General features: G+C 43.5%; 1 protein-coding gene across 4 annotated transcripts in view; it reads left to right on the top strand.

Moving 5' to 3' along the window:
• SPECC1 (sperm antigen with calponin homology and coiled-coil domains 1) overlaps positions 1–26,854 on the top strand; it is a 241,520-nt gene that overhangs the window by 63,468 nt on the left and 151,198 nt on the right. For all 4 annotated transcript variants that reach the window (XM_019757420.3, XM_088801896.1, XM_088801895.1 and 1 more), the window contains exons 2-3: positions 14,137–14,306; positions 23,773–23,911. In XM_019757420.3, the coding sequence (XP_019612979.3) occupies positions 14,160–14,306; positions 23,773–23,911 (286 nt within the window). In that variant the 5' untranslated portion in view covers positions 14,137–14,159. The remainder of the gene's footprint in view (positions 1–14,136; positions 14,307–23,772; positions 23,912–26,854) is intronic.

The raw sequence follows: 26,854 nt of genomic DNA on the forward strand, positions 1-26,854 counted from the left end.
TTTTTTTTTTTGCCATGTACCAGTAGTTTATTCTTTTTTTACTGAAATACTAGCTAGTATTTCATAGTATGGACATACCAGTTTGTTTATCCACTCACTGTGGAAGGACAGTTAGGTTGTTTTCAGTTTTTGCTGTTATGAACCAAGCCTAAGCATTAAGCTATTATGAAAACTTGCATTATGGACGTTTGTGTGAAAACAAATTTTCACTTTTCTTGGAAAAATACTGAAGGGTGGGATTTTTGGATTATATGGTAAGTGCATGTTTAATTTTATAAGAAATGCTACACGTTTTGCAGAGCAGCTATACCACTTTGCCTTTCCACCAGTAGGGAATGGGGTTCAGGTGCTCCCTCTGCTTGCCAGCCAGCCCTGACACTGTCTTCTTTTCACTTCTAGCCATTCTAATAAGTGTGTAGTAATGTTTCATGTGGTTTTAATTTGCATTTTCATAATGACTAATGATGGTGAGCATCTTTTCAAGTGTTTACTTGCCATCTGAATATCATCTTTTCGAAGTGTTTAAATCTTTGACCATTTTCTATTGAGTTGTGTATTTTGTCATTATTGAGTTTTACGAGTTCTTTATAAATCCAAAAATCAATTCGTTTATTAGTTTTGTGTTTTGCAGATGCTTCCCTTCCAGTCTGTGCCTTGTCTTTTTGTTTTCTTGACAATGTCTTTTGAAGAATAGAAGTTTTAAATTTTGGTGAAGTCCAATTTATCAGTTTTTTTAAAAAAGTTTATTTTATGAATCATGCTTTTGGTGTTTTATCTAAGAAATCTGTGCCTAACTCAAAGTCACAAAGATTTTCTCCTAGCAGTTTTCTGGTTTTCTTTAGGTTTCATGTTTAGATCTATGATCCATCTTTAACATTTCTCACGGACCAGATACTGGGCCCAGAGCTGTGGAACCGCAGAGGAATGAGAGCGTGCTTTGCTCAAGTTTCATCTGCACTGGGGAGCGGGAACGGGAGACAAACACATCAACAGAATGTTAGGCTGGTGTAAGGGGTGCTGTGGACGCTCATTGTGGTGGAAAAGCTGGCTGTTCCCTGCACAAGGGGGCCAGGAACTGAGTTTTACAGGACAGTAGGAGTTAGGTTGAAAGTAGGAATCAGGAGTGGGAAGCCCTTTGTTCTGGGCGTGGAGGGGCCCTGGAGAGGCCTGGAGACTGGAGGATAGAGGTGCTGGGGTTGGAGTGGAAGGTGCCTGGCAGGAGTGGGCAAAGCATGCTGTGTGCCCTACCCTGAAACAAAGAGAAGGTGGGGGTGACTTGATGACATGGCTCTGCTGTGTTCTTTTAGGGACTAGGGGACTGTCTTTTGTCACCGAAAGTCAGACACATTTGTATCACAAAGAGCCCATCCTTAGGGGGCTGTTCCTTATTGTCTCCCACTCCCACCAGAGGCACGGATCACAGAGCGGTTGCTGTACTGCGGTTCCTTGTGGGTTTACTCCCAAGGACCATGCAGTGGACACGTAATGATGATGAGGTAACCCCAGGAACAGCCTGCAACATTATCCCTCATATTTGTGGCTATTGTGTATATTTAAAACACAATACTAGAAGCATTTTATGCCCGGGAAAGATAGGGCATGTTCCAGGCTCTGAATAAACTAACCCTGCAAAGCGCAGCAGTTGCTTTCATTAGCCAGCTGGCACTACAGGAAAATTGCTAAAGCCTGTGGGTTGGAAAGGAATATTTTAGGAATACAAAAACAAAAAAGAAATCAGCTGCATTCAGTGATTTAACTTAATCCGGTAACAATAAGGAAATCCAGAGCAATGGCACATTCTCACAGGCTTTGCCAGTTACTCAGCAGGGTATCTACCATGACGCTGGGGCAACCAGAGGACAATGCAGGCGAAAGTTTAGGTCCCTGAACCCTCTGTGCTGCAGAAGCTCCAGGGAAGTTCTATCTTCCCCTCATTTCTTCCCGGTGGTCCCAGGAGTCAACACAGACTAACAGGCTCAGCTGCTGTGTGGCCTCTCTCGTCTGCCCCCCCCCCCCCGTTCCCCCACCAGGGCACTTTCCAGAGTGGCTGTCCACTACACCCAAGGCCTCCCTGCCCACCATGCTGCAGACACTTCACAGCTCCTGGGACCACAGTAGCCCCGGTACACTGCTGCCCTTCCACCACCACCATGGTTTCTTTGTAACTGGCACATGCCAGAGAGCCAAGTCTCTATACATCCCGGAAGATGCAATGGATACAGTGGGGGACCTCAGAATTTCTTGAGGAAAGAGCTCTTTCAGTGTTATGTTGATGGCCCAATTCCTGCCTGCCTCCCTCGTCCCCTTCCACAGCACCCCTTACAGCACTTAACAATCAGAGTTCTCCCAGGAGGTTCTTTAGTTCCGCAGACAGGCAGACTGCCAGGCCCTCCCCATCTGGCCTCCCGACATACCTGGGCTGCAGCATCTCAGTCGGGATCCAGCTGAGACCCTGCTGCTCTGAACTCTTCAAGCTTCATGACTTAGGGCTGTCTTTTCAGATGACTGTCATAGACAAGCCACTTCTACCTGGCAGGTGTCCTTTGTGAGTCTGTCAGAAGCCATAGGCCTCAGAAGGTACCATAACAGAGGAGAAGACTGCCGTCTTTGAGTGAGAGCAAGACAGGAACCAGACTCCAGTCTTGTTTTTTCCATATATAAATTCTATATTTTGCCAAGCTGAAAATTTACTTTAGTTATTAATTTGGTTGTTCCCACACCCCACACACATGCACGCTGTCAGAAACAAGTTCAGACAGCTTGGGTATTTGTCAGGTGACCACTCCTGTGCTATCCTGAGGACACCCTGTCTCTGATGTGAGATGCAGATGAGTGGTGAGGAACCAGTGGGGATGAGCACATGTCTTTCAGGAGGAAGAGAAATTAAGTAGTCGTGATTAGAGTACTGATGGGGAAACGAAGCATTTGAGGAAGTCCCACCACGTAACTCATGGACAGCGCTGGCTGGAGAGTTGTTACTGTGATGGTGTAGACAACTGGATTGCAGTGCTCTCACCTCTGAGTTGGAAGTGGGGATGTGGGTGGGATTCTTCCACCACAACTCTTGAGTTGTTCAGCCACTTTCTCAGCAAGGGGACTTGTGAGATGACCCTCTATGGTTTCTCTGGGTGAGTCCCATTTGTGATATACATCATGCAGCACGCGGAGGTTTGTGACACACAGAGGCTGCCTCTCCTGTTTGCAGAGCTGGTGCTTCTTGCTTACATTTATCTTTGGCCGGAAAGCCAGTGTGGCTAAAGTATAGTGAGCAAGGGGAGGCCGTGGGTGTGGCGAGGGGCCCCACCTCTGCACCAGGGACAGGGGTTCTTGTCATGGGAGGTCCCCTTTTGCATCTCTGCTCAGCAGTGCTGGGGGAGAGGACTTGTCCCCTCCTCTCTGGATCTCAGTGCACTGCAGTGTGTTGGTGGAGGACATCAGGATTTTGCTGGGTGGGTGGGGCAGCCTGCGCTGCAGTTCTTGCATTGTTCCTGGAGGAAATAAAACAGAATGAGTCAGACTGGCCTGCCTGTTGCCTTGGAAGCTGTGCCACTGACATCATAGGGCTTTGCCCCTTGTCCCACCTGACTTAGGGGCCCCAGTTAAGAAGGAAAAAAAACAGAAGAGATTGGGTAAAAGATGACGTTCTTAGACTGGATACTTAGAATTATTGGGTCCCTAAATCTGTGGTCATAGTCAGCTATCACTTTTCAAAGCATCTAACATAAATTTATTTATTATTATGTTTCAATTAAGATGTTTTAAATTTTAAAGCATAAAAATGTAAAGTATTATTTACTATTACTGTGAAACTAGGATGTTTACCAAAAAGTTAAAAAGCCATCCTTCAGGAATAAATTCAGGAAATGAGATGAAGCAGTAGATGATTTTAGAGATTCGGTGTTGAGTAATTTTAGGAACTCTTTTCTCAAGCATTTTATAAGTAAATGAGGTTAATTTTTATAACCCTAATGCTTATACAACAACATGAATATTATTTGAAGGTAATAACGCTGGAAGGTTCTGTATCTATATGTATCTCATCCTGAAAGCAATTTTGGGATTTTTTTTTTTTTTGCAATTGTTTAGAGACATTTTATAAGTCTTACAGGAAAAGCATTGTCATTGCTTTGTAGTTCCATTTTATATTCACCCATTAATTCAGCACCTACTTAGTGAATGCCTGTCATTTTCAGGGCCCAATGCTGGGGCCTTTGTGCCTGACTAACGAGGGAGGGGTAGGGAGATACCTGTACACATTTCTTCAATGAAAAGCAGAATCTAAATATTCATTACATAATATTTATTGAGCATTTACTATATACCAGGCACAGTGGAAGCGCCAGGAACACCATGATGAACAAGAGAGGTAAGGCCCTGCTGACACAGAGCTTCCCTGGTGGTGAAAGATTATCTGCCGATGTTCAATGATAGATCATCAATGAAGCTGACAGCTTTAGTTTGGTTATAAAGGCTCTGAAGAAATGAACAGGGGCTGTGGGGTGGGGTGGGAGAGCTACTCTAGAGAGTGAAAGGAAAAGGCCTCAGTGGATGTACTCCTGAGCAGAAACCAACTGAGGGGAAAGGACTCCACTGTGTGAAGAGCTGGGGGGGCATTCCAGAAGTAAGCTCTTCTTTGGCGACTAACTGGGCATATTCAAGCAGCTGGAAGCAGCTCGCATGACCACATGACCACAGTATAGCGAGCAGGAGGGAGCTTTGGGACTGAGGCGAGTGAGGGGGGGCGCCCAATAGCCTAGGATTCTGGGAGTCATGACAGAGTTTGGCTTGTCATTCTAAATGCAGTGAGAAGCCATCAGAGGCTTCTTCTTAGGGAGTGATGGGATCCGATTTGTGTTTTTAAATATTCTTAATAATTAAAAATATTTTAATCATGGTAAAAAGCATACAACATAAAATTTACCATCCTTGCCATTTTTTATGATTTTTTGTTTGTTTGTTTTTTAAAAAAAAACACCTGGCTGTCAAGTGGGCATTAATTGCAGTGGGCAAAACGGGGCAAGAGCAGAGGCAGAGAAATGGTCAGGATGCTGCGGCTCCAGGCGGGAGGCAGCAGTGGCTCTGCCGGTAACAGACAGGAGACAGCAGGGACACTGGTGTGCCGGAGAGCCACACGCTTTCTGGAGGTTTAGAGGTGGGAGTGTCAGAAAAGCCTGTAAGAAAGCCTTGACTGACCTCGAAAGAGGGAAAAGAACATTCATTGCGGGAGGTCTCAGAGGAGGGTCTTGGGGGCCCCAACATGAGGCTGAGTGGAGAAGAATCGGGTTTGGCCACACAATAGGGTAGGTGATGAGCGTGGCATGGCCGAGGTCAGCTGGGCAGCCCTTTCATTTGGGCTCAGGTTTGGGTGCTTGCCTGAAGTGGTCCCTGTGAGGGAAGTTAGCAAACCCAGTGTGAGTGTCACCGATGGTAAGGCATGATGACAACTGCTTTGTGGGCATTTGGGAGCATTAAAGAAAATCACTCTGGTGGCCTGGCTTGTTGTTGGTACTGACAAATGTTAGCTTAAAAATAAGTTAAGTGCCGGCCCGGTGGCTCAGGCGGTTGGAGCGCCATGCTCCTAACGCCGAGGTCGCCAGTTCAATTCCCGCATGGGCCAGTGAGCTGCGCCCTCTACAGCTAAGATTGTGAACAACAGCTCTCCCTGGGGCTGTGAGCAGCCCACCGAGGACCAGCGACCCACTGCCTCAGCCCGGGAGGAGCACAAGGCTTATAATACCAGCGTGGGCCAGGGAGCTGTGTCCTACACAACTAGACTGAGTCCTACACAACAACGGCTTGAACCGGAGTGGGGGTGGGAGGAGGCAGAAAAAGGAGGGGAGAAAGAAAAAAAAAAGAAGTTAAAACAAGAGGTCTTGGGCAGGGAGTGACCAATCCCAGCTGAACGTGGGAAGTATGTCAGGAATCAGGGAAGGCATGAGCTTCGAGAGGAACTTCCGAAGGGGAAAAGTGACAGCTGCCACCCAGGTCTTTGCTGGGGAGAAAAGCCAGGCTCTCGCAGGAAACATTGCAGAGTCTAAGTTCCCAGTCAGGGCAACGGTGGTTTTGAGAAATGGAAACTCCAGGGAGGAGCCCAAGATGCCCCTGAGGTTTCAGGTCTGGGAGAGTGAGAGAAAGGCCATGGCAGTAATAGAAATGGGAAGTTAGGGGGAAAGCTGGTTATTCAGGGTCTGTGCTGGGCACACGGGCAGATGCCAGGAGGCTGCCCCCTGGGAAGGGTCCACAGGCCAGCTGTGCAATAGGTACATCCCCACACAAGTCTAGGAGCCCTCATGAAGCCCTCCTAGATGAGGAGAAGTTTCCAGAGTGGGGACACTCTTGAGTTCCCTTCGGAAGGTGGCGTTGAAGGCAGCCAGGCCAAGGCGGCAGGGCGGGTGTCCTGAGCTTCCTCTGTTTGCCCCTCCACATCTCCTCTCCATCTCTCTCCACCAGCTCCTAGATACCACATCAGTGGGCTTCCCTGTGAGCCAGTAATGTGCAGGTTGGAGGAAAGGTGAGAATGAGTTTGAGGCCTTTCTTTCCCCAGCTCCCACCCAACTGAGTCTCCATGAATTGGTGGCATTTCCTCTATTGAAGGACCCAGCTTCTGTCTCTCATTCCAGCTCTCTCTGGGTTCCACCTGCGTCCTCCTCTGACCCCTGAAGGCGTAGGGGTGATGATGGTCCTAGGTCCTAGCCCGGGTTTCTATACCTTCCCGACTGCTCCTCCAAACCCTGCCCCCACCGTTGTAAATGGTTCCTTTCTGAGCGCTCCTCAGTTTCACAGCTGGTGTCCCAGACAGGCAGGGGCAGGTACAGGGGCCCAGAACTGAGACTGAATATTATGGCTCAAGCTGCTTCCACCTAAACAGATATGAAAGCCTCCAGAACCCTTCTACCCTATAGTTTTTGTTTTGTTTTTCTTGTCACTTTTTTTTAAATTATGGTAAAATACACAGTATAAAATTTACCATCTTAAACACAGTTTTAAGGGTACAATTCAGTGGCATTAAGTACATTTACATTGTTGTGTGACCATCCCTCCACAGGACTTTTTTCATATTACAAAACTGAAATTCTGTACCTATTAAACAATAACTCCCAATTCTCCTTCCCCCAGCCCCTGGCAACCACCGTTCTACTTTCTGTCTCTATGAACTTAACTACTTCAGATACCTCATGTAAGTGGAATCATACAGTATTTATCTTTTTCTCACCAATTAGCATAATGTCCTCAAGGTTCACCCACGCTGTAGCATGTGTCAGAATTTCCTTCCTTTTTAAGGCTGAATAATATTTCACTGGGTGTACAGACCACAATTTGTCTGTCTATTCATCCATCAGTGGGCACTTGGGTTACTTCCAGTCTATGGCTATTGTGAATAATGCTGCTATGAACATGGATGTACAGGTATCTCTTTGAGACCCTTCTTTCAGTTTTTTGGGAATATACCCAGAGGTGGAATTACTGGACCATATGGTAATTTGATTTTTGGTATTTTGAGGAACTTTTTCATACTGTTTTCCATAGTGACTGCACTATTTTACATTCCCAGAAGCATTACACAAGGGTTCCAATTTCTCCACATCCTCACCAGCACTTGTTTTCTGTTCTTGTTTTTTTATAATAACCATCATAATGGATGTGATGTGGTATCTCATTGTGGGTTTGATTTGCATTTCCCTACTGATTAATGATGTTGAGCATCTTTTCATGTACTTATTGGCCATTTGTATATCTTCTTCAGCGAAATGTCTAAGTCCTTTGTCCATTTTTATATCAAGTTCGCTTTTGTTGTTGAGTTGTAGGAGTTTTTAAAAAAAATATATTCTGGATATTAATCCAGTCTTCATCTGCTCAGTCGGACTATTTTAACAAAATATTATGTACTGAGTAGCTTAAACAGGAGAATTTATTTCTCATAGTTCTAGAGGCTGGGAAGTCCAAGATCAAGGTGCTGGCTGATATGGTTCTTGGTGAGGGCCTGCTCGCTGGCTTGTAGGTGGCTGCCTTCTCACTGTGTCCTCACATGGCCTTTCCTTGGTGTGTGCACAGGAGAAAGATCTCTCTTTCTCTTCTAGGGTCTGTTCAGATTAGGACCGACCCTTATGACTTCATTTAACCTTAATTTACCTCCTAAAAGCCCTATGTCCAAATACAATCACATTGGGGATTAGGGCTTCAACGTATGAATGGGGTGGGGTGGGGGAGGAGAGACACAGTTAGATCTACAGCAAACCCCTTTGCAAAATTTTCTCCCATTCTGTGAGTTGCCTGTTCCCTCTTGTTGATTATGTCCTTTGATTCACAAAAGTTTTTAATTTTGATGTGTTCCAGTTTATCTTTGTGTGAGTGTGTGAGTGTGTGAGTGTGTGAGTGTGTGTGTGTGTGTGTGTGTGTGTGTGTGTGTCTGGTGCTTTTGGTGTCATATCTAAGAATTCATTGCTAAATCCAAACTCATGCAGGTTTTCCCACTGTGTTTTCTTCAAAGAGCTTTACAGTTTTTACCTCTTACATTTAGGTCTTTGATCCACTTTGAGTTAATTTTTATCTAAGGTGTAAAGTAGGGTCCAACTTCATTGTTTTGCTTGTGGATATCCAGTTTTCTTAGCACCATTTGTTGAAAAGACTGTCCTTCCCCATTGAATGGTCTTGGCACTACAGTAAAGTTTTTATTCTTAGTTACTTTTCAATAGGTCTTTTCAAACTATTCCTATAGAAAAAGCTCTTGAAGGGTTTTATTTCTATCCCCTTTTCTACTGCCTTGGCTCATTCACTTTTGATTCTTTGATGTGAAGCCACATTATAGGTAAGGAAATAACTACTGATTAGTGGCCATCAAGCTCTGTGGGATGCTGGCTTGTTGGTTCAGCTTTGGAGACAGAATGATGGCCTGGGGCAGTGATTCTGAGCGTGTGGTCTCAGTATAGCTCCCAGATTAGAGCTTCTCTCTAGGGTCTACATTTCATATTTAGTGACCCGACTCCTCCTCTGTTTCTTATTCCAGCTTACACCCTATTTGTGGCAGCGTTTCATAGTTTCTGCAACTTCTTATTCCGTTTTCAAAGTTTGTTCACAGATTTGATGGTATGGTTAGTGATGTACAAATGTTCTTTTCCATTTAGTTTTTGTTTTATCACTTCTTGGTTCTTGTTTTCTTTAAATGACTTCTGCTGATGGGATACATGAATTTTAGTTTGCTGTTTTTCTTCTGCTGCTGTGTAGAAATCTGTTCTCTTCCTTATTTACCAGGAAGGAATCTAAGACTAATGGGATGATTTTTCATCTCAAGACCACAGGAAATAATAAGCTTTGAAATGTTTCCTATGGCCTCCAGCTGAAGTCTGGGATTCCCTCGGCTATTCCTAAACCAGATTTTCAGCATTAGCATTTCAGTGTTAGGAAATGAACCAGGTGCGGGTCTAAGAACCAATGACCCAGGACTCTCATTCTTCCTGTAGAACTGAGTTTCTCAACCTCGGCTACTGACATTTTAGTCCAGAATGCTTCTTTATTGTGGGACTGCCCTTTGGGTCGTAGGATGCCTAGCAGCGTCTCTGGCTCTATGCAGTAGCACCCTCAAAGTTGTTATAACCAAAACATCTCCACACATTGCCAAATGGCCCCTGGGGCAGAATCATCCACCCACCCACCCCCAGTTTAGAACCACTACTGTGGAAGAGGTCAAAAGCAAACTAGGCACATGTTCTAAAAAGCTCTAGCTAGATATTTTCAACATGTTGCTCACTTACATTCTATTTCCTGCCGAGTCCCCTGGTAATTTAGCTATGTGAACATTCTTATTTTGTTAGTTCTCTGACTTGAATGCTTTAGGTTTCCGCTTCCTGGCGCTTATTGTACTTGTAGTCGAGACTTCAGTGCCCTCTCCCACTTCCAAGGACTCATTATTTTGTGATGGTTCAGAAGGGTTTCCCAGTCGCCTTTCTGTTTTCTTGCCTTAAAAGGGTAATAAAGCTGAGGCCCCAAAACATCGCATCCAACACAGGTTCTGAAGGCAGCGATTAAGTAGCAAAGGAACCTGCCCCGAGGGAGCAGGAGACCACCGCATGGGCCCAAACACCTCATCGTATTCCTAAAATACCTGTTCCCTCTTTCCTCCTTCCCTCCCTCTTTTCTTCCTTTTCCACTTTATGCCATACAATTTGTGAGTTACGGTTTAAATGTAAGTCTTATGCTATTCTGGAGAGGAAAGGAGCTTGGTAACAAAATAAAATATTTGAAAACTTAAAGATCCCTGGAAAGACCCTTGCCCCACCGTGGGAGTGGGTTCCTAGATTTAACTGTAATTTCTCGATCAGTTTGATCCTTTGAGATGGTGTAGGAAGATTTTCAGAAACCAGGGAATTAATCATCAAAACCTTTATGTTTTCATTGTTTTGGACTTGGCTAGAGCCCATCCATTTAAGTTTCTGTTACTAATTCACATCCATTAGGAGAGCATTATTCATCCAGCATTCACATCTGTGTTTATCTTTCAGCAGCTAGAACGTATTAAGGCTGGTGCCGGTTCTAATGACTGTAAGGTGTCTATTCTCAGTGTTTATTTTCCTCTCTACTTTCCCTCTTGCACGTTTCCTGATGAAAAGAGCTGCTCTGTGTATAGGAAGAGCACTTCCCTTAACTCTGGCATGTCCTTCCGCTGAGCATTGATTTACTCATCCATCACCGTGTATTGTTGAGCTGGTAAAGTGGAGCGGCCCTCCACTGAACACAGTTAACAGTGTTTGCTGGGAAAGGAGCTAACATTTGCTGAGTGCCTTCTGTGTGCCCTGCCCTTGATGTCCATGTTCTCCTTCCTTCTTCACAGTTTTGTGAGGCAGGCATTAATAATTCCATTTTATTGGGGAAGAGGTTGAGAATCACGGTGTTCAAAAAACATGCCCAAGTTCACACAGCCAACAGTGGAGCTGGATTTGGAGCATGGGATCCAGAAGCCCTTGTGCTTTCTCATGGGAGCCAAGATGGTTCAGAGAGGCTATATCCATCCCTGGTATTTAAAGCCAGTTGAAACTGTGTATGAATCCAGGCTTTATCATGCACTGTGATTTAGCAAGTTGCTTAACCTCCCTAAGCCAAATGAAGTTTCCCCTTTTGTAAATTGGGGGGTGACACTTATCTCATAGGGTTACAGTGAAGATTTAATGAGACACCCACATAAAGCATGGAGCAGTGCTTTGCCAGGCTCAGAGTGGTTAGTGTGGCCAGTCTTAGTCACAACAGTGCTTATTCAATGGACTGCTTCCCTATGTCAGACAGCCAGGGTGAGGGCTGAGAGGAGGGTCGTAGAAGAAGTGGTGGGAAGCAGATTGAGTGAAAGTGCGCAGAAAGCTAGGAGTGGGCCTAGGGGCACCTGCTCTGCTTCCCCGCAGGAGGCATTCCTGGAAGTGGACAGAGAGCAGGACCAAAGCAGCTGAGTATTGTGGGGAGACAGCTAGTTCTGAGGATGAACCTTTCTGAGTCTGTCCCAGGGGCACGGCGGGACACAGCAAGGGAGAGGAGCAGCCTCCAGAAGAAGACAGGTTCAGGCTGGGGGTGAAGGGCGTGTGATTTTGAATAATGTCCTAAAACATGGAGCGTGGACAGCAGAGTGCAAAGCTGACATGAGTCTGGCTGGAGCATTCTCCTTCGCACCTGCTCTCACCCTCTTGTCCATCCTGGAGACCACTCCAAGCCTCTCATCCCAGCATTTTCCCTACCTCTAGGGTTTTCCTCCTGGTTCAAGTGAGTGGGATATTAATAATTTCATTTCTGTGTATTTTGGATTCTGAAAGAAGGGGGAATTTGAAGAGAAGAATCACGCTGATGGATGGTTACCAGTTAGAAATCCTACTCTGGGGAAAAGAATGGAAAAAAAGAGTAAAGGGAGCTAAGAGAAGATACATGGTAAATAAGAGGGGGTCCAGATGGGAAAAGGTCTCTGGGTACATTCATTTGGGAATAATTTGATCAGGTCCAGAAGGTTCTAGGAGAATTAAAAGGGTGTGAAATGAGGCCACCCTGAGAATTCTGCCTCAGAGCATGCAGCTTAACCGTCTGAAAAATGGTTGAACATTTTTCAGATGCACTGTCCAAAATATTGTCATATTTGTTGCCAGAGGTTAAGGGAGGAATTTAGATGTGGACTGAGATGGCTGGTTTTTTTTGTTTTTGTTTTTAACCAAGGTCTTAGATTACTTGAAACATTGGGGAAAAGATGTCAAGGAAAATTTCTATCCTCTTCCTGCTGCTTTTCATCTTCATATTCTTATCTTTCTTTTGGAGAATAAATAAGAGGCATTTCATTTCAGGGGTAACCTGGGCATATTTTGGAAAATGTAGATGCATTGCAGACTCACCTTATGTTTTCATAAAGTAAACCCTGTAATAGTTATTTCTAAATAGTTGTAATCATAACATAAAAGGTGCCTTGATTAAATAGATATTTTATTTAAGTCATCTCCATGAGTCAGACATGTTACTGATTGGTTCTGTAGTAATTGGTAAAATTCTTTAGTAATTCTCTTCAAAAATCACTCAAGATATATTAATTTTTTTATATTGGGAGTCCTAATGAAGGTTTTACTGTATAGGTTTTAGCCTAGGAATTCTTTCATTGTTGCTGTAGAAACCAGCATTAAAAATTGTGGATCAAGAAAAAAAAGTTGGTGCTAAACGTTAGGAAAATATATAAGAAGTAAGTTTTAAAAAAAAATAAATACAGATTAAAATAATCATGATACCTGGAACCAAGCTGAGACTAACAGGATTCTGAACTAATCATATACCTGAAATCATGAAGAATTTTTCTCAGAAACATTATAGAAAACAAACTGCAGAGTATTTAAAAAATTATTTTCACCTGTAGCCACATTCACACCGCTGCTAGGACAGCAGTGCAGCGGGAATGAGTTCCAGGTAGTTTTGTGGACACGTGCCACCAGCTAATCGCTTTAAGTAGGAATAGGAACTGGGTGGCCCTTGCTGAGACTCGGCAGTTGAAATGGTCTCCTCTGACCAGGAAAAGGAGACAAGAACAGGAGGCGCTCACAGCCCGAGCTAGGCTGGGAGACTGTCATTTTTCTCGTAGGTGGCTAATGGGGTGCACTGGGATGCCATGATGGGTGAAGAGGCCCAGGACTGCTTAACACCAGCCACCATCCCTCAGGGACAGTTAATTAGACCCCTGGGTCCTATGACAATGGTCGCTGGAGTTATCTGTCACCTTTTGGTGTTTTTTAAAGTGCATTTTCCAATTTGTTTCTTTGAAAAAATGGAACATTATCTGTGGTTTTGGTAATCTGTCTCACTCTCCTGGTCATTAGAGTCCATGGGGACAGGCAGAGTTAGGATTGAGGCTGGATGAGACCCTAGAGGGCATTTAATCCACTCCCATTGTGCTAGTAGTGATGGAAGAAACAGGCTCAGAGAGGTGCAGAGACGGTGGCCGACCTCACTCACGAATGACAACGCTGATTGCTGATCTCAGCGGTCAGGCTGCCTCCCAGGTCTCCGTATGTGGATTTTCCCCACAGGTCTTAACTGCAGCCTGCTGCTTTGAACAATTTTGCTTTCATGAAATATTTCAGTTAGGGCAGTAACTCTGTCCCAGGTCTGACCAATTAAAATATGCTCTATTAATTTTTAAGTGATATCCATTTTTGTCCAAAAGAAGAAAAAAAGTTGTGTTTCTGCGCAATCTAATTTTCAAGTAATTCATTATGTCTATTTAAAAATTAGGTAGATTGTTCCATTGTCAGCCTGAAAGCTGCAAGGCTCATGGACATAGTACGTCTTGACTCAAGCTGACCTGTTTCATATGGAGAAATAGTGTATGTGGATAGTAATACTGTGTTAAGTGTCCCTGACTAAGAAGAAGCCATCATTTGCTGAATAGTAATGTTAGAACATCAATAATATTGTGCATATATTTTCATAGTTTGGTAACAGCTATTACGAAGTTGTAAAAATTAGCCTAGTGCAAAGGTATCATTTTAGGAATAGAACCCTATTTGCAGGCCAATCACAGGTGCTGGTTCTAACAGTGCTGGACATGGTATATGGGGGTAAAGCCCTGTAATGTATGTCACTCAGCAGGCTCAAGTTGTGGACACACATGTTTTTTTCTTCCTCTTTCTACAGAAAAACAGAGCCATTTAACAAGCATGAGGAGCGCAGCCAAGCCCTGGAGCCCAGTCACCAAAGCAGGGAGCCATGGGATCGACCGTGCACGGCCCCTGCCCACAGCCTCTTCCGGCATGAAGAGTTCCAAATCTTCGACCTCGCTGGCTTTTGAGTCCCGACTCAGCAAGGTATAGACTGAATCGCACAGGGCCAGGCAGCTGGGTTTCCAGTGTCCCTGCTCAGGAGGACTAATGAGGGCAGTAAGCAAAGCTAGTGGCCTCCCAGGGCTGGGACAGAGGCTCCAAGGGGGGTCCTGGGAGAACCAGCGTATCTTGACCTAAAGAAACAGAGCCAAGAGGGCGTAGCAGGGGTACCAGGGGTCGAGGAAGGAAATCTGCCAAATGTGTAACAGTAATTCCGATCTCCTGCCCTGGAGAGTTTTGCTTCGAGCGTCCCACTAGACGGGGTCAGCATCACCAGTGATCCTGGTAATCAGAGGGCAGTTCTCCATCCTCGTCTCACTGACCGTCTGCAGAGTTCACACTGTTGATCAGGCTCTGTGTCTGGAATAACCTTCTCCTCTCAGTTGTCTCCTCCCTCCCAGGCAGCACCTTGGAATCTCCCTGTGACCCCTAATGTCGCCTGGGCACAGGGCATAGTCCTGGGGCCCCCGGCTTTTTTCTAGCTACTGTATCACACCCAACATCTCCTTTACTAGCCCGACATGAAATCAGAGATAGTATAACCTACTTTCATACACACTTTTGAAAAATCGATATAATATCCCAGCGACAAAGGAAAATAGCTTATAGTTAAATAACCCGTATTTCCATTCGCAAGTGCCTCCACATGGCTATGCCAAAGGACCTAAGACTCTCCTTGGGGCACCATGCATGTGACAGCTATGATGTAGTGATTCAGGGTTGTATCTGTGACTCAAATACCGTAAAGGACATTGAGGGAGTGATGTGATCGTTGAACACACTTGGTAAAGTTCTGAACCAAACTGCAGTCTTCCCTAGTTATTCTTAGAAAGTTCAGTGTACACGGTCACACAATTAAGTTCGCGAACTCATCCTAGAAAAAGTGCTACATACCTCATTGCTGAATATCACTAAGGTCATCTTCGAAGTACTCGCCCTTGGGAGGCTATGCACCAACGCCAGTGCCTAGTCCATCTTTCAAAGCAATTTTGGAACTCTTTTTCTGGAACGGCCACTAGAGATATCATCGTATTACCCTTGATGTCCTGAATGTCATCAAAATGTCTTCCTGTCAATTTTTCCCTTATCTTTGGGTAAAGAAGTCATTGGGGGCCAGATCAGGTGAGTAGGGAGGGTGTTCCAGTACAGTTATTTGTTTACTGGCTAAAAACTCCCTCACAGACAGTGCCATGTGAGCTGGTGCATTGTCGTGATGCAAGAGCCATGAATTGTTGGCAAAAAGTTAAGGTCATCTAACTTTTTCACGCAGCCTTTTCAACACTTCCAAGTAGTAAACTTGGTTAACTATTTGTCCAGTTGGTACAAATTCATAATGAATAATCCCTCTGTCATGCGGGGGACCCTGCTCGCTGCGCCATTTGTCATGCAGGGAGGCCTGCGGGGTCTCTGCTCCCGCTCCCCATACAAGAACGCAGGATATGGTGAGGCCGAAAAGGAACACCCACGGAGCCATAGGTAGGGGAGTCATACCACTATATTCTCTCTGGCGGCACTATACTCTCACTGGAGGCTGGATCAACACTGTCCGCAAACCGCCATCCACGCTTGCCAGCCCAGCCGCCATCTCCTTGCTAGCCCCCATTCTTTCTCTCTCCTCCCTCTCTCCTCCGTAGCCGCAGCAGTTATATTGGCGGCTAATTGGCTAACTGGCTACAGCTGACGGCCAATCAGCCACAGCTGACGGCCATCTACTACCCGAGCCAGCACCCCTCCACGTGAGGCCGAGAGCCTGTAAACTACTTTCTGGGGCTCTGTCCCCACACCCTCTGATATCGAAAAAGATTAGCAATATCGTTGCAACAAATTCTTAAACTTAATTGTCAGACCTTCATATCTTCAAGCTGTGTGAGAAGTATATTGTTTTTAAAACTCATAAACACAGACAACAGTGTAGTAGTTACCAGAGGGTAGAGGGTGTTGGTAGAAGAGGGTAAAGGGGGTAAAATGTATGGTGACAGAAGGAGAAATGACTCTGGGTGGTGAACACACAATGCAATAGGTAGATGATGTATTATAGAAATGTACACTTGAAACCTATATAATTTTGCTAACCAATGTCATCCTAATAAATTGAATAAAAATTTAAAAAAAGAAGTACATTGTTTTTGTATATAAAATGAAGAGACCCTATAGGCTTGGATAATAATAAAGTGTTCCACCTATGTGCATGTCTGTGGAATATGTGAAAATTGTGTGGGATGTGGGATAATTCTTTATGCAGGATTGACACATTCATCATAGGACATCTAGGTTCCTTGTCCTCCCACCTATTAAGTATCAGTAGCACCTCCAATCATGGTGACAACTAAAAATGTCCCCACAAATTTCCAGCACACTCCTTGAGAGACAGCACAGTCCCTACTGAGACCAATTGTTGTAGGTCATAGCATCTATTCCCATGAATACCATATATGTCTGACGTCCAAATTTGTGTCTCTAACCAGGACCCCTCCATCTGCCTTTGTGACATCACCTCTGGGATGCCTAAAAGGTACCCCTAATGTAACATGGCCAAAGCTGAATCTTGATTCCTTCCCATTGATGTCTCAGTCCCCCCAAACCTGCTCTTCCTGAATCTTCTTTTGAGTCAATAGCAACTCTATCCTTTTGGTCGCTCAGGCCAGAGCCCATGGCATCATCCTTGAACACGTCTTTTCTCATATCCTATAGTCCGTCAGCAAGATGCAATCACTTCTACCTTAAAATTAAATTGTCGACTCCAAGCAACTCCCACTGCTTTCCCTGGGACCACCTAGATCATGCCACCCCCTTCGTTGCACGAGCTTCCCAAATGATCTCCCTGCTTTTGTCTTTGCACCCTACAGTCCATTCTCAACAGAAGTCACAGTGGTCCTTTTAACATGTATCACATCACTTCTCTGCGTCAAACCCTTAGAGGCTCTCCCCAGTCACTCAGAGTGGAAAACAAAGTCCTTGAATGACCAGTGATACCCTGGAGACTCAGCTCCAGTCCCTCTCAGACACTATGTGCGGTGTTCCCTCCCCTCTCCCTGGCTCCCTGAGCATGGGCCACACGGTGGTGCTCGGTGGTGTGCCCCTCCGTGAGCCAGGCACACTCCTGCAGCAGTCCCTACATGTCTGCTGCTCCCTCTGCCTGGAGCATTCCTCCCTCCCACACATCTGCCACTTCTCCTGCTTTAAATGTATGCTAGTGTGTCACGTTATCGGACATCACTCCTGACCTCACTATGTAAAGTACCTTGACCTCCATACACCCTCCTCACCCTGCCTGGTTTTCCTTCTCAGCTCTTACTACCATCACACACCCACCTACTTGTTTAGTGTCTGTCTCCCCATGACTAGAATGTAAGCCCCATGAGGACTTTTCTGGTTGTTGTACAGCTCTGTCCCTCTTGCTTAGAAATCACCTGCTACCTGGCAAGCATTTGGGGTTTACTGAATGCCGGAGTCCACCAGTTCTTCCGGCCGGGGTGGTAAGACGGGGTGTTGGAACAGGAGCAGCTTGAGCTTGGAGTGGGTCAGACCTGGCTGAGAGTGGGGACCCTGGCTCTGCTCCTTCTAGCTGTGAAACCCCAAGCAGGTTATGTAGCTGTCCTGAGCTCTGAGAGAACAGTAAATGTGGATAAAATGTCCTGCACATAAATTTGTTGATTATTCTATTATACTGGACTTGACCATAATTTCCATGATTTTTGTTTTTATTGTCTTTGACCTATAGCACATTTGGGAGACATCTTTAAATTTTAAATGAATACATACATTCCCCCAGTAACATACCAGGAGAGCTTCTGGAATATGTTACAATATTTTTTAAAGCAGTGTTTAAAAAAATAAAAGTCTGAAGCTCAGGAGTTGCCCGAGGACAATGAAATGTTGGTCACTTCTGTCATTGATAGGTAAGCATTTTGGAAACTTGTTCCACAGGAAAAAAGTAAATACTCATGTTAGAGACTTTCTGCTCCCATTTCTTTTCTTTTCTTTTTTTTTAAGATTTATTGGGGAATATTGGAGAACAGTGTGTCTCTCCAGGGCCCATCAGCTCCAAGTCGTACTTCAATCTAGTTGTGGAGGGCGCAGCTCAGCTCCAAGACCAGTCATCGATTTCAAGCGGTAGTTTCCAATCGCCGTTTTCAATCAGTTGCAGGGGCGCAGCCCACCATCCCATGCAGGAATTGAACCGGCAACCCTGTTGTTGAGCGCTCACACTGTAACCAACTGAGCCATCTGACCGCCCCTCCGGAAGCTCAGCGGCAGCTCATTGTCTTCAATCTGGTGGTGGAGGGTGCACCTCACTGGCCCATGTGGGAATTGAACTGGCAACCCTGTTGTTCAGAGCTCACAACTGCAGGTGGACAGGAGAGAATGGTCAAAACAGAGGGACATGACAAGAGCTAGAATAGTGCAGGCTCCTCCTGCCGATTCCTCCCTCAAACCCTGTCGGTCTCTCTTATACACTTAGGCCTGCAGAGCCCAAGCGTGCGGGGAGGTTGAATTATACCATGAACATATTGTTATATTTGCTTTGTAGTAAATGGATACATATGAGATGGATAGATATGTTTTAACTGGTCAAATACAGGAAAACTGAAACAAATCCACCAAAGTAGGTTGAAATGCCCAGCTTCACGTACTGGCCTGATCTGAAGGAGCAGTGAAAGAACAAAGTGGAACAGGAGCCAGATGGGATGGGGGTACATCTTCCTTGTGCTGTCAAGCCCAGTCCAGGAGAGGCTACCTCCCAGAGTGCTCTGAGGCAGGCAGGCCGCTTCATTCTGGCCGTTTGTAAGGCCCAAGTCTATTAGTCAGGACCTTCTTGGTTGCAGATGGCTTAAGCTAGCTTCAGCAGAAAGGAAATTTACTGAATAAATCCTAAGGTTCCCATGTCACTGTGCAGGACAAAGGTACAAACCTGGAGCCCAGAGAGGCAGGGACCAGGGACTGGAACACCCAGGACTCTCTCTGTTGCTTATCTCCGCCTGCCCCTGCTTCTCTGTCACCTGCTGACATCCCGTCTTCTTCAGTGTGTGGTATGAAGCCTGGATGCCATCATGCCCAAGCCTCTCACTTCCCTTGGAAGGCCTGGCTGCTGCTTTGCTTACTTCTGACTTGCTTTTTTAAAAATCAAGTAAAAAAAATTGGGAAAAGTCTGCTGGGTCAGGCATGAGTCCTGTACTGACCCTGCCCAGTCTCTTGTTGCCAGGGTTCCAGGGCCCCCCATGCCAGAAAGCAGAGACTTAGAGTTTAGGCATGTTCTGTGTAAGTCTTGGGGACCCAGTCAGAATTACATACCCATTCTGCTGGAGTGCTCTAAACCTGCACTGCCCACCCAGGACCCACAGCCATGCGTTGCAACTAAGCCCTTGAAATGTGGCTAATCCAAACTGAGATGTGCTGTACATGTGAAATACACACCAGAGCTTGAAGAGTTAGTACAAAAAAAACCATAAAATGCCTCACTGAGGTATTTTACATTGATTGATAATATTTTGAATATGTTGGGTTAAGAAAATATATTCTTAAAATTAATTTCACCTGTTTTGTTTTAGTTTTATAATGTGACTCCTAGACAGTATACAATTCTGTATGTGGCTTGTATTTTATTTCCATTGACAGTGTTGCTCTAAACCATTGGTTCTCAAATTGCGGACCCAGACCAGCAGCATCAGCATCACCCAGGAATGGAACATGTTCGAAACGCAGAATCTCAGCCCTGCCTCCTTCCCCCACACCAGATCTAGGGAATCAGAAACTCGGTGGTGGTGGTGGTGGGTACACTGGGGCTTGGGTGTAGACAGCAGGGTGCATTTTAACAAACCCTCCAAGGAGTCTGATGCACACTCAAGTTTGAGAACCACTGCTCCAACCGTAACATTACCTTTAAAGACTGGATGATTGTTGTGTGTGATGATTTTAGGGTTTTGGATTTCCCCTACTCTTTTTGTGGTATTGAAAAGAAATTCTTAGTTACTTTATCTGTGAGCTACTTAAACATTTTCCTTTCGTAAGCTTTCCTGTGCAGGTGCTTGGCAGCTTAAATACCAGTGAAAGAGTCAGTGAAAAGACTTACTAAACATACCAAAGCAACACCGAAGCGGGTACCTTCATAGGGATCTTCTATCACAAACCAGCAATCTCAAGTGGTACTGAAGCTGCGTTTGACGACCAGGAAACCAAGCCAAAAATGCAGCCATGAATAGAAAAATAATAACTGAGGCTAGTAGCTTTCTGTATCTGATGTTGTGTCTAAAAAATAATCATAGAGGAAGAGTAGCTCCAGCTGTTGGCTTAGGACAGGGAGAATCAGTTCTTAGTCTTTATGTCCTGCTTCCTGCAAAAGCTTCTAAGCAATAAATCTTTCTCAAATGGAATTCCTGGTGGAAGGTACAAGGGAAGTGAAGTGCTCCCCATGAAAGCTTTGCTGCCACCTGAACTCCCCGTGCTGGTAAGCAGATGGCACACGACTGGCCTGTAGGACGTCTTAATTAACCTTTTGCCTAGATAGGACAGGATCTGTGTATAATACAGCCTGGGACCGTGGAGTGGGAAGCCTTCTCACTGCTTGCCGACTCTGGTCCCCCTGTCCTCTGTTGCCTCTGCCTGATATTTCACCAAGAACCAACCTCTTGTGGAGGGGAGGGCGGGGGCAACGTCTACCCTCTGGCACCACTGGGGTGGAGGCTGCGGTGGGATTGCAGAGGCAACTTCACCTCTGGCCCCAACTGTCCTCTCATTCGTTGGATTCCTTGTTCTGGCTTACGGACTGAGCCTTTGTTTGCACACTGGACCTTTCGATGCAGAGTTTGCTAATTTGCACTTTGTGGGTCAGATTTACTGATCTTAGTAACAATGGAGAATAAGATAGAGGAAAGCAGAACTAAGTGCATATCATTTGCATTATTGCATTAAGAATTCCCTAACTGAAATGATTTCCTTTTTTTTTTTTTTTTTTTTTTTGAGATGTTGTCTAGAGAATTTTCAAAGTCTAAAATCACAATTGATTTTCCTTTGGGACCCAGGGATGTACCTGGGCATGCTTCTAGGCAGAGTGAATAATAGTTTTTTTGTGTGTTGAGAAAAGGTTGCTGACATGAACTATTATCATTTAGTATGAAAAATATTACACTGGTGACCTGATGGATAATTTGAGAGGTTGGAGAGCTTGGGTGCAGGAACTCTTATTACTCTGACACGGAAAGTGGAAAAACAGTCTGGAGTCCCTGTAAGGGCAATTGAGTGACTTCTTTGTCAACCCAAGAGTCATATTTAGTCCTGTTGTTAAACTAGGGGTATGTTGTTGGCTAGAAAACGTGGTTATATTCCCATCTAGTAACTGGAAGTGCATGCAAATCATCCTTTCAATGTTAGCTATTTGTTTTTTAAATTAATAATTTGTTTAAAGATATTGACCAAGATTGCTTGACTAATATTAAGACTTTTACCATCTTCCCTCTTAGAAAATAGGATATAGGAAATTACTGTTTAAAGTGTAGAGTTTCAGTTTGGGACGATGAAAAAATTCTGGAGATGGATGGCGGTTGATGATTGCACAACAATATGAATCTACTTAATGCTACTGAACTACACACTTAAAATGATTAAAATGGTAAATTTTATGTTATGTATATTCTACCACAATAAAAAAATTTAAATAACAGTGGGGGGGGAATGAAAAAAAAGTAGACTGGCATTTGAAGGGGTAGAACCAAAGCTTTGCCCAAATTATAACACCCCTCATTTTCTTTTTTATTGAGGCATGGCATATTTACAATAAAAAATGTAAAGTGCATTAATCTGAGTCTCAACTGTACAGCTCATTGAATTTTTACACATGTTTATATCTGTTTAATCACTCCCAGTCAAGATGTAGAACATTCCAGAAGGTTCCTTCCTAATCAATAACTCCCCTAGAGATAACTGCTGTTTTGACTTCTATCACCATCGTTTAGTTTTGCTGATCCTAACTTCATATAAATGGAATCAGGCAGTATATACAGTTTTATGTCTGATTTCTTTCATTTAGGATAATGTCTCTGAGATCAATCCATTTGTTAGTGTATTCATAATTCTTGTGTGTGTGTGTGTGTGTGTGTGTGTGTGTGTGTGTGTACTCTTCTATTGTATCCTCTACCACTATTTAATATACCCCTTCTCCTGTTGAAGAACATTTGGGTTGTCATAGTTTGGGGCTGTTATAAATACAGCTGCTGTGAAGATTCTTTTGATGGACCTGTGTACCCCTTCTCTTGGCCATAGATCTAGGAGTAGGCTTGCTGAATCACAGGCTGCAGATATTCAGCTGCCAATTTCCCAAAGCGGTCACCAGCAGAGATGAGAGTTCTGGGTGTTCTGCCATCTCACTGACACTTGATATTGGCATTTTTTGCTCTTTCAAGCCATTCTGGGGTGTGTAATACCCTGAAATTTAAACTATGCAAAAGTGGGGGGAAAATTTAATTGTGCAAATCTTTAAACCCCTAATCCTCAGTAAATGACCGTGAAGCTAGTGGCGTGGAGTGGAGCCGGCCTCCTGGCCCTCAGCCAGTGTGCTGGGCAGGGGCTGCCTGTTCCATGTCTCTGTTGCTTTGAAGGCTTTTTCATATTGTTTTCTCCAAATGTTAGGTATATTCATGATGGCTCTGGGCATCTCCCTATCTCCAGTCTTCTAGAACTATTCCTCTTCAACATTGTTCTTTAAAGAAGACTTACAATGGTTGAGGGAACTTATTTGCACTTTTCTCATTAACCTTGAATGTAACTTACCTGGACCAGAAGTGTAAGATCATTTAGGGGCCTCCCTCTTAGACTTCAATTCCTTTCAAAAACTGTTTGTTCACCCCTTTCGTGACAGAGAAGAAAGCAGAAGAAGAGTGAGGGGTCACTCATTAACAGTGTTCTGGCCTCCGAAAAAGTTCCTTTCTTCCTTTTGAACACGTTCTCTCTACAAGATCATATAGAGTGCTTGGTGTTGCGCACATCGTAGATATTCGGGTCTTTTGTATCTCTTTCCTCTACTTCCTCCAGTCATGTATTTTAAAGTTAATTTTGTTGTCCTTGAGTTTTTTTGTTGATTGCCCTGTCCTGCCTTTTGTGCATCTCACAGTTCTTTTTTCTTCAGCTCTCATTCTTTAAATTTTTCTTTTTAACCAACAAAGCAGGGTTTTAAAAAAAAATTCATTATTTGAAGTGACATGATGGGTAATATTCACCCATAATCGTATAATATTCTTTGAAACAGTAGTGGGAGATCATACTCAGACCTGTAAATTATACATACAGGTGTGTCTAGCTTTTCACTTGTCCACTTTGCACTGTCGTGCTCCTCAGCGTGCCATTACTGTGTCGTACCCACCAGGCAGGTGGTTCTGCGCAGATGCTTTCTTGGTTTGTAGCACTCCTTACTGAAAACGTATCTCTTCCTCCTCTCTCTTTCCCTCTACTTCTCTCTTAGCTCAAGAGGGCCAGTAGTGAAGACATGCTCAACAAACCAGGAAGTACCACCATCGCTTCTGGGGTAGTTCGACTGAAAAAGACTTCGACAGCAGGAGCCATCTCCGAGCTCACTGAGAGCCGCCTGAGAAGCAACCCAGGTAGGAGGGACCCAGGCAGGAGGGACCCAGGCAGGAGGGACCCAGGCAGGAGGGACCCAGGCAGGAGGGACCCAGGTAGGAGGGACCCAGGCAGGAGGGTCCTTCAGTGATTGGTGCATCCCTTTCCTTCATCAGATATGTACTGAGTACTTACTCTGGGCCAGGAACTGTTTTAGATAACAACATCCTGCCCACAGGGAGTTTGCATCTAGTGGGGAGACAGATGAGAAACAAAAAGGTAACAGGGTTGTGGTTCCCACTGTCCTTCTAGTTGTCCATCTGTCACCAGGAGTGTGTGAAATCCAGGCAAGATGGTGTATGTTCTGGATTCATCTTGGTGCAAAGTACATTAGATGAGTGAATGAACCCTGTAGGTCCCACGCGGAGGTGGGTGTATAATAACATTGTGTGGAAAACTAGGACGATTCTCACATAAACACTACTTGGAATCACGTAGATGGCAGTGGCCATTGAAACTGTGAACTTTCTCAGTGTTACTTTTTTTTTTTTTTGAGAAATAGAAAAGGTTTTTTTAAACATTATATTTGAGTTCAGAGCATGGGAAACTTCAAACATCAATGTATTTAACTTTCTTTTGGAGCACATAAATAAGAAAGCTAAGCTTTCCATGGTTTTAGTCTTATAATGCAGCTCTCTATGTATCGCTAAATTGTGTGAGATGGGAAAATAGCTGAAATATGTCATTATTAATTTATAATAGGGTTAACTAGTAGCATACTTATGATTTTTGCACTCTTTACATAAAATATCACAATCCAGATTAGCTTTCCATGGGTATATTTTAATTTATTCAGTTTTCAAAAAGTTGAATCTATGAAGAGTATATGTAGCCTTTTTTGGGATGTAGGGGAAATGGCCTGGTGTTTCTATACAATGGTTTTAGTATTTTAAAGACTGGTTTCATACTAAATACACAGATTTGGTTTTAAAATAGGGGAAATGGCGTGGTGTTTCTATACAATGGTTTTACTATTTTAAAGACTGGTTTCATACTAAATACACAGATTTGGTTTTAAAATACAACAAATGAAAGTACAGTTTAGTTTTACCAATCCACCTAACAATAATTCCAAAAGTTAACAAAGCACCACTAAAAAATGACAGAATGATCTCACTGTCAAATAATGATGCAAAAATGTGAGCTCAAAATATTAGCAAATAGACTTCAACAAGAAATTAAAAGAACAATAGTGCACATCATAACCAAGTAGATTTAATTAGGAAATCTAGGTATATAATCTATCACACAATATTAATAGACTAAGGAAGAAGAACCATATGGTCATCTCAGTAAGGGTGGAAGATGCATTTGACAAAATGAACAGTCTTTCTGATTTAAAAACAAACTCTTGGTAGACTGAATATATGAATACTTCTTTCGTGATATAAAATGTGTGTATCTGAAAGAAGCTTTATGCTCAGTGGTGAAATCCTAGAAGTAGTCCCATTAAAATCAAGAATGATTCAAGGTTGCCTACTATCACCACTGTCATTTAAATTCGTCTGCAAGTATTAATCAAAGCAGTGAGACAGGAGAGCTACAGCTATATCCATTGGAAATGAGGAAACAAAATGATGATTTTATGCATATAATAACATTGTATACTTAGAAAAATGCTTAGAATTTCCTGAAAATTATATCATTAGAAAAAAATCTTAGAATGTTCTGAAAATCTATTAGGTACAGTAAGAGTTCAGTATATGGTTGGTTGTAGAATATAAAATATCAATAGCTTTCTTATCAGTGACTAGTTGGAAAAGATAACATAAGAAATGATCTCATTTATAAAGGAATGAGAAAAGTAAAATTACGAGGAGTAAACTTAAAGTGTAAAAGCCTATATTTTAAAAATCTTAAAACTCTTTTAAGGACATAAAAGAAGACATAAATAAGTAGAAGGATATATATGGTTCTTGGATAAGAAGATTAAATATACCAAAGATTAAATTTAATAAGTATAATATATATAAAAATATATATAAATTATTATATGAATTCATTTTAATTTCAATTAAAATATCACTGGGAATTTGGATGTGGATACACTGATAAAATGATACTGGGTTTATCTAAAATGGTGGTTCTCAGTCAAGTGATTTTGCCCTCTCCCCAACCCAGGAAATAAATAATGGGCAATGTCTGCATGTTTGGTTGTCATAACTAGGGGTGTGCTACTGACCTCTAGTGGGTAGAGGTCAGGGATGCTGCTGAGCATCCTACAATGCACAGGACAGCCAGCCCACTCCCCAATAAAGAATTATCCAGCCCAAAACGTCAATAGTGCTGCTGTTGATTTACCCTGATTAGAAGAATAAATGTTCTAGAATAACCAGGAGATTTCTGAAAAATAGAAATCAAGGAACTAACCTTAAACACGTTGGAACTGGAGAAGAAATAGGCAATCCAGTGGAACAGTAGAGAAAGTCCAGAATACACCAGAAGATATAGCATAGGGTAAAATTGGCATTGTATATGAAGATGGATAATTCATTCAAAAATAATGACTGATTAGGTCTTTAGGAAAAAATAAAGCTAGATCCCCATCTCATTCCTCTATCAAAATAAATTTCAGTGGCTTGAAGATTTAAGTATTAAAAAATGAAACCATGAAAGTACAAAGAAAAAAAAACAAAGAATCAATTTGTAGTCTTGACCTTGGAAGGGCCCTTCTAAGTACCGTGTTTCCCCAAAAATAAGACCGGGTGTCATATTAAGGTTTGCTCCAAAAGACGCATTAGGACTTGTGTTCAGGGGATGTCATCCTGAAAAATCATGTTATGGCTTAGTTTTCAGTTAAGTCTTATTTTTGGGGAAACACGGTAGGAACAAACACAGAAAGCATGGGTAGAAATCATGACAGGAAAAGGTGAAATATCATATAAATGTACAAAACTGCTTTGTGAAAAGAGAAAATTATTTGC

The sequence above is a fragment of the Rhinolophus sinicus genome, chromosome 12 (genome assembly GCF_057876585.1).
Source record: "Rhinolophus sinicus isolate RSI-liver-muscle chromosome 12, RSI-T2T, whole genome shotgun sequence".
NCBI lineage: Eukaryota > Metazoa > Chordata > Mammalia > Chiroptera > Rhinolophidae > Rhinolophus > Rhinolophus sinicus.